The sequence below is a fragment of the Chenopodium album genome, chromosome 7 (assembly GCF_948465745.1).
Source record: "Chenopodium album chromosome 7, dcCheAlbu1.1, whole genome shotgun sequence".
Classification (NCBI taxonomy): Eukaryota; Viridiplantae; Streptophyta; class Magnoliopsida; order Caryophyllales; family Amaranthaceae; genus Chenopodium; species Chenopodium album.
In genome coordinates this window covers 61,536,383-61,545,020 of record NC_137840.1, presented here as the reverse complement: position 1 = coordinate 61,545,020, position 8,638 = coordinate 61,536,383, and the positions used below count along the sequence as shown (strand labels likewise).

Genomic DNA, 8,638 nt, shown 5'->3' with positions numbered 1-8,638 from the left:
TATTTTGGACAAATCAAATTGTGACACGTGCAAAATAAGCTTAAAAAAAAAATTACCTCTTCAACCGGTTATTGGTCACCCGGGATTATTTTCAGCGGATTGATATCAAAGGTGGGATTATTAAAAAGAATCCCAAAAGTGGGACTATTAAAAAGAATCCCAAAAGTGGGATTATTAATCTCCGACGCTCAAAAGGTGGAATTATTCTCATCATTTTTTCCTATATATTAATTGAAATCAAACTCTTAACATTACAGTATCGCGCTGTGGCGAATAAATTTGGTACAAAACCTAGTTAGCAAAATCTTAAAATTACAGCCTTGAGGTGAGTTGATGCAAACTTGATAGCAAAAAAGGTAAGTTAGTGAAAATTTTTGGCTCTAAATAACAAGTTTGCAAGTTAGTGGAAAAGTTTTCAAGGAAATTTAACAAGGATGTAATAAGAGATGGACACACAACACCCAGCATGGAAGGTGCACCAACATTACATACAGATAAGTTGCGCTATTCCATAGCCAAAGTGACTCAGCCCAGGTCCAAAAATCACCGATGTTGATTCCACTGAATCCTTCAGACACGCCTTTTATCACAAAGAAAGTAAACGGTGGAAACAAGGACAACCCTAAGACTATATTGCAAGCTATTCTGGAGAAAGCTTTCAGGCTCAGGTTTTGCATGTCTAGTTTTAAGGGCTGAGCCATCAAACAGAATGGCACCAGCAATAATGCCCCGATTTCTGCAGCTGCAAAGTTCACTACAGACATGAGAGACAAACCGATGAAAGATGCTGAGATCATCACAGATTTTAAGACAGCCCATTCTTGTTTATGCAGGTCTGATGGCTTGAAGCTGGAGTAAGGTGAGCCGAAGACCTTGTAAATAATTTGAAGGCTAGCTAATGACAGCAAAATCCAGGAAATACTGCATGTAGTTGATGTCCTGTTGGGTATTTGACAAACTACATAGGGAAGTAATGCTACAACGGCTGCCCATATATGTATAACAAACACAGATTTCGCTGCATGAAGCCACCTCCATGAAGTGCCAGATTTATTCATCGTATCGGATGAGCTACCGCTTGCAGAAGATTTTACCATGTCAGACTTAGGGTGACATGTGACAGCATCAGAATATAGAGAAGCAGCAACAACCGGTAAGGGTGCAATAAGGAGTGCAAAAGCGATCATGTAAACTCCTACTGAAACAAACTTGCTGGGCCCAGTTAGAAGGTAGAGAAAAAATGACTGGTGAAACTTTTCAAGTAGGTTGTTTACTGATCTAATTGTGCCTTCGATCAACCTGCATTAAGAAGGAAGACAACAAGACATTGAGCAACAGATTTTTTTCATATCATTCTTAAATTTCAACTGGACAATCGCTGCAAAAGGCTTGAAATTTAGTTTTGTCAAGTAATTTTAAATTTTTGCTCTCTAATTACAACAGGTTCTAGATTTAACTCAAATTTATAAACAAAATATTCAAATAAATGCATTACGCCTAAACTTGTTTTTGAAGACTTCCTGTATTAGACTTTTGAAAAACAATTCCCCACACTGTTCCATGCTATTTTGTGTTAGTGTGCGGTGTGCCCAACATTGCTATTTATCAAGTGACATCAGACTCAGAACCATCAACATCTCTCTCTAGGAACTTTAGTGACTAGGATGCCTAAAATATCTACCTGTTCTTGGTTGAATTCATTACCATTTAGGTCCACAAGGTTGAGCTGATTGGCTCAAAATAAAGGGAAGGCGCAATAGTGATCAAAAGAAGCCACGCAACTATGGAAAGGAGATCGACATTCTGACAACAACAAGAAGAAGAAGAAGATAGCCTGACTGGAGATTTACGGGACAAAGAAGCTTAACTTCAATGAAAAACCGAAGGGTCTAGAAGAAGTGGCCAGAGCCTGCCACAGGGCTCTATGTACCATTCTGTTCTAAGACACCATATCAGGAATATAAACCTCACCACGATTAAATGCTAGGAGTGTATGAGGATGAAATCAAATACTCAGATTTGCTGATGCATTATATTATGATATAAATCTGGAATTTTGTTTGGATTGAGAACGCAAGACAGAACGGCTCTTTGACTTCAAGGACTTGGATTAACAAAAAGGATACAATTACGCAGCATTAAAGTTCGAATATATTGCAGTCTTGAGGCAAACAAAAAAAAAAGCCCCATAAGCAACTTGTTCCACACGCATAAAGGCAAAATCTATAGAGTCAAATTGATTAATTGCGGCAAGGAGATACAAATGTGGCCGAATATGCAGATTTTGATTAATTCAAAATATCTACTGAATTGCAAGAAGTAAAACAATAGATGTGTTGAATTTTGACAGGATAAAACATTTTGAAAGCTAAAAATTCCGGAAGCCGTGCTTGCTAGTCATTTGCTTAAATTTGATTAATTCAGGTGATAAAGTTAAAAACTTACATAAAGGGCATGAAAGCAAAGCCAAAAGCCTTTTTTTTTTTACCAAAACAGTCAAGAGGTGGTTTTAATTTTTCTAACAAAACTAAGACATAAACCTTTAAGTTGTAAATTTCAAGAATATGAAAAAATAAATGGTCCCAACAAAGTAAGTTAGCTTCAAGATTACCAAAAGCACTTCCCCAAACAAAAAGGATTTTACTGTAGAGATGATGAGACTGCCAGATTGGTGATATTATGAAGGAAAAAAAGAGTGAAAATGAGGTGGAAGGAGATCTTAGAGAAATTTGAAGCTTTATTTTGTGAAGGAGATGCAAAACATCGATTCAAGGAGATCTAAAGTCTTTAATTGAAAATCATATTCAAGGTGTTAAATTGGCGGGAAAACTTAAAAGTCTCTTAATAGATAGTGAGAACTTCACATACTATTTTATCATTACCATGACACATCCTAAGCTAAAATAGTTAGATAGTGAGAATAAGGTGGAAGTCAAGAGGCAATCTTAAATTATTTTGGTGTGCAGACAAAGACGCAGTTTTGTGTGATGTGACAAAAAATGGATGCTTGTAACCTTTTTTATTGGCCAGTTGTGGAGATTTGATAGGGATGTCATGGTTGCAGAAAGGCAAGCACTTACTCCTTAAAGCATCAAGGCAAGAAAGTTTCGTAGTATCCTATGAAGCCTACAGATCAACAACAATTGAGGCAAAAGGGGAAGAAAATACGCTTTTCTTTGCGTTGCAGTAGTTACTTGTGGGAGATACATTTGGGTAAACTTGATCATTTTTACAGCACAGAAACAAGAATGCAATTCCTTCTTCTTAGTAGCTAAGAAAAGTCAGAAGTAATAAAGATAAGAAAAAATAAATTGTATGAAGCTGAACTATCTCTTGAAAGCCACAAACAGGACATATTTGGTATGACAGGTGAAATAGGGGCGGTTTTTTAGTGCAAAGTAATAAAGCAGATCTAAGCATTCATGACCAAATATTTTTCCAATAGTAGAATGATGTGGTTGCATTTACATCTCTCAAGACTCAAGACTGTTCTGTGGCTAATATCTGTTGATGATTAACAGTGAGGACAATTGGGTATTTCTGAATTTGGATGGAAGCTTTAAATCGGGTTTTGGCATGGAGATTCAATAATTGGGCTTCCAAGTATATTCATGTGTTTAATGAGGTTGACACGGACATTCCGGGTCTCACATGGTCATACAGAAGGTCTAGTAAGCATTTTAAGCTAGGTCACCACAGAAAGTTTTCGGTATTATAACTGCAGACTTTGCCAAGTTATATTTAAGAGTTAGAAAGCAAAATCGGATCAATTAGATTTTAGACATTCTTTATATTTTTTACTTAAGATGGTTTCCTATCTCTGTTAGGCATCTAATACCATAAATTCCCATGTAAGTCTAGCTTACTATTTCTCAATGAGTATGACTAGTAACTTAGTAAGAGCTCAGATTATCATTGCATGTATGATTGACTCTATTCCTTTACATTTTACCCTTTATTTTATAGAGTGATTTTTGGAACCCTTGCATTAGTGAGTGAAGTGAGTGTAAGCTTTATCTCTAGAAGATTTTAATTAGGTGAGTAGAAACATTCTGCTCCCCAATCAGAATTTCAGGATAATAAAATCTTGATATTATGATTGATTTACACCTTCTTGGATATATTATTATTGTCTGAGACAGTATTACCAAATTCTTTTGATGTCCCCAAGCATGTTGCATATCAGTCTAGCTTAAAAGTAGTAATATTGCTGGCCAAAGAAAGGGATGAATTTTATATGAAGGCAGGGACACAGCCTAATTTTTGATTCTAAACGTCACTCAGTGGCACACAACAGAAGGAATCGGAGAGGGAGGGTAGAAGAGAGAAGTAAGCACAAAAGCTCAGCAGGCAGCTACAACAAGGAACAAGCTAGTCATGTCCAATTTCAAATGAAGACCAACAGTTGGAAAAAACCACTAAGCACTTGTCTTGGTTGCTCAATCAGGTATCAGATGTATATTGACGGAAAATTGGAATTCAGCTTCATCAAAGTGATTTATTCTCAAAAACCCAAAGCAGTTGGCAGTGTTACTTGAGCTAATATATTCAAAAGGATGTAATAGACATGGACTTTTTTAGGTTCCATTCATTTCACATGCTAACCGCCAAATATAGACCTAAATGTCGCCAGCTTAAAAAATTATTCTATGCTTTAGGAATATAATGTCAATGTTGGCAAAAGCATGACTATTCTATGCGAGGATTGAGGAGGCTTGAAACACTTGAACATCTATAGCAGTAGACACCAAGCTTGAACAGTTGACGGATTGTATCAGTCATGCCTTTTAACTATTTAAAATACAATTTGAAGTATACTGCAAATCACAAACCACGTGTAAAGGATATTTGGATCCTCAGTTTTATGAACTTGCTAACCCTGTGAAGCTGCAGTACGGCTTAATTTACATAAATTGCATTGAATTTGCACAACTATTCAATACAGAACACTACAACAAGAATTACAACTTTTACCAGGCATTCAGCATTTTGTTTCCAGCAAAGCAATAGAAGATTTTTCAAAAAGCCTATCTTAATTAGTTGTCAACCAGAACACTCCACTAAAATAACATTCAACTGGGTTAAAAAAGAATAAAATTAGGGCAAAGAGTTAAAGAAACACATTACCGGCCACTCCGTAATAGAAAGTCACTTCGCTTTTCCTTGTTATATGGTGAGGCTTTGGGAGCAATCGCCAATGTGACAGCATCAATTTGATAATCACGGAAAGCACCATGGGAACCAGTTGGAACACCTAGCGCCTTATTATAAGAATGATAACAACAAGGAAAGATAAGAAGACCAACAAGTTTCATAATATAAATGACAAATTATCAGTCTGCTGGACACACAAAAACCCACGGCCGGACAGATTAGAAAGAAAGGGAGAAACAAAACGAGAAATTAAAAGAAAGCGGGGAGTCACCTGAGCATACAATGAACTAGTAAGGGTAGCAGCACCTTCAACGTACTCGTTAACAGGAATACCAAAGCCCCATTGGGGATTTAAGCTTCTAGCCAGGTTTCCTAGAAACTCAATTGTTGCACCAATCATCTTCAGACATTTCGACTCCAATAAGGACCAATGTTTCCCCACCATTACATACAGACCCTGACGATGTACTGCCAAATAATTCACAACATTTATAAGATCAAGATTTGGCATTTGGCCATTGGATGCCTCAGCATAGATACTAAGACTATCCTGAGCATCTTTAATTCCATTAACTTTGATCACCAGAGCAGCGGCCATGGTACCAGCACGTCTAAAGCCCTCATGCAATTCTGCACCAACAACCTGATTATTCACATTTTCCCAATCAGGATTGCTTGCAGAGCACATATTAGTGTGTGATTTTTCTGAGCGGTAAAATGTTGGGGCATAATATTCCCTCAACCAGGCAGAAACTGATTCATGTTCACCATACCGAGAATCAGCAGCAAGCCAAATAATGTCCTTTGCCAGCCAGGTAACTTGAGTTAGCAAAGAAAAAACAGAGTATGCTACACCTAATGATAAAGCTTCACCAGTATCAGGCTTCACAGCATTATAAGGAGTCACCAGGATAATAGCTTCCTTTCCGTCACCATGAGGAGCCCTAACGATACCAACAGTACTAACAGCTGGACTGACACAGGTAGTGTTATCTTGATCCAGGTCACTGTCATGACTAGCAAAGAAATGAAGAGGATGAAATTTATTTGTCCGAGGATAGAACTGGAACTGACTAACTTCTGCACCCAAGTCTCCCACACGCTTCTTTAGTAGCCTTGGGATTTCACTGAAATGAAAGATTCAGTTAAAAATTAAAAACATAATTGGCCAACAAATGGCACGAAGAAAGTGAAAAGAATGAGCTTTAAAATCTCAGTTTATCTTTCTACCCAAATATAAGCCTTAGGCCAAAGGCCTCACAGCAGACATAATGAAATGCCTTAAAACCTGAAGCAAGAATGACATCAGAAAAGCTCAGCCAAAGGCATTAAGTCATCCATTGCAATTCAGTTTACAGAGCTAAGGCTTGGACAGCTGAAGTAAACAGTAAAACTAGACACTTCCAGGTAATACTCAAATCAATTTCAAGCATCTAAAACTTTACAGGAGCTCAGAATGTAGGAAGTCATAATAGATGAGATGAATATGAAGTGAAATATAGAGAACACATACATGCCTGCAGTATCACCTTCCAAGCTCAATCTCATTATCTCTGTTACAAGCTTGTCAGCATCTAGTACTTCCTGAGAAGAGAGCATGGGGTTGGCAGAACCTATGAAACACCAATAGGTCACAAACTATGTAATTAATGAAAAAATTTATTCCGACCAAACCATTCATCTAAGAATATTAAGTTATTAACAAAACAAGTTAAAACCATATCTTTACAAGGGCGGATATGTTCACATGTACAACATTAGTACTCGTTGATTAACGAAATAAGTATAAAAAGTAACATTACTGCACTAGTAATCTCTCTTAAATTTTGCCTAAAGTCAAATCATCCACTATCCTGAATTTACGTTTACTCATTCAATGAAACAGGTCAATGTATGCCTTCCAGCAATCATTGCCCGGGGCAAAAACCCCATTTCTAGCGATATATTGAGATCCAAAGGGTGTACATAAAGTCCAAAAATTTAGATTTTTGTGTACTACTGAGCAATTTGATGAGATTTTGTACTATTGAGCAATTTGATGAGATTTTGTGTACTACTAAACAATTTGGATAGCAAACATCTAATTAAAATGACCATTGAACACCAATTTACACTCAATCAAAACTAATCGAAACAAGATCATTCACATAAACAAAAGCCCAATTGAAACAATTTGAGAATTGAGCCAAAAAAAAAAAAAAAAAAAAAAAAACTAACCTGGCATGAGTGCATTTTCTGATATGTAAGTATTTTTGGCAAGAACAGGCAAGAGTAAAAGTGCAATAATTCCAGCAATACAGCAAATCAAACTGAAAATGCAACAAATTGAGATAAATTAAACTGGGGTTTTGTAAAAATTAAAAATTGAGCATTTCCCAGATTCAAAATGATCAAGAATACCTGACAAGAACACGATGAGACATGAGAAGAAGCACAATGCGCACAAGCGGGCGAGGCTTCTTCTTTGGAGACCCAGATTCTTGCTTAACCTCCATTTCTTCTTAATCAAATTGCTCTCTTCTTCTTCTCTCTTTAGAAAGCTGTTAATTAATCATGGATGATCAGAGATTAGACGAACAACAGTAACAAGGGATTATTGTTTGTGATGATTTTACTTCATTGATGAAGTTTTCATCCCCAGCCCTTTCGATTAGCACACTCTAGGAGAGAATGTACCTCAAAGCTTGTAAAAAATTGACTCGATTTAGGTTAGTTTCACATTTACTAAACTGAATTGAATGAACGAACCAGTATGAGAGAAGGAAATTAGGAACTGAACTGATTGGAGTTGGTGAAATGAGCTGAAATTAAGTTGAAGTGAGTAGGCCCTTAAATATTAGAGGTGATCAAAACTTGGGATGGCCCAGGCCTTAACACAATTTCTTGTGTCCAAACCCGCAAAAAAGTGACGGGCTTGTTAGGCAAAAACGGGCTTTGCGGGCCGGGTTTGGGCTTTTTCCCTATCTTCTTATATAAAGGGGAAAGTTGTTCTTATGAATAGTGCACGGACCTTTTTACCCTTCAAAATGTTTATTTACCTTCTTACCCCTTTCTAATCCCTACTCATTAATGAGTTTTGCGCTTTAATTTCTTATCTTCTTAATCTTTATTCACCATCCCTGAGTAGAAGAAAACCCAGAAAAGATGAAGCACAACCCAAAAGTGCGACAATCAATGGAGGCTATATTTAATTTATTGCACAACATCTTACGTTATCAATCTGTCATAGAAAGCGTAAAATAGTATTGTACTTGAAAATAATTTGTAATAATTATTCCCATAAACAATAATTGTAACTCTTTTCAAATTCCGAGCATTAGTTTCCTATTATCAATTCAATTCTAATTAAAACCAAGCTCAAGAATTGCTAGAGTTTGTAACTTGCAAGGGTTTTTTTTTTTTTTTTTTTTTTTTTTTTTTTTGAGGAAACTGATAGTTATTTATAATTCCAACAAATTATATACTTGGTTTTCCTATTTCTCCT

The 8,638-nt window shown here is 36.4% G+C and overlaps 1 protein-coding gene across 1 annotated transcript; it reads right to left on the bottom strand.

Annotated features, from left to right (window-relative positions):
- Positions 1–203: 203 nt before the first annotated feature.
- Positions 204–7,817, bottom strand: LOC145638024 (uncharacterized). The gene is made up of 6 exons (XM_081688998.1): positions 7,555–7,817; positions 7,372–7,463; positions 6,668–6,767; positions 5,426–6,281; positions 5,128–5,261; positions 204–1,299 (listed from the first exon to the last, which is right to left on the bottom strand). The coding sequence occupies exons 1-6, from the start codon at positions 7,647–7,649 to the stop codon at positions 426–428; spliced, it is 2,151 nt and encodes a 716-aa protein (XP_081545124.1). The 5' UTR covers positions 7,650–7,817; the 3' UTR covers positions 204–425.
- Positions 7,818–8,638: the final 821 nt, after the last annotated feature.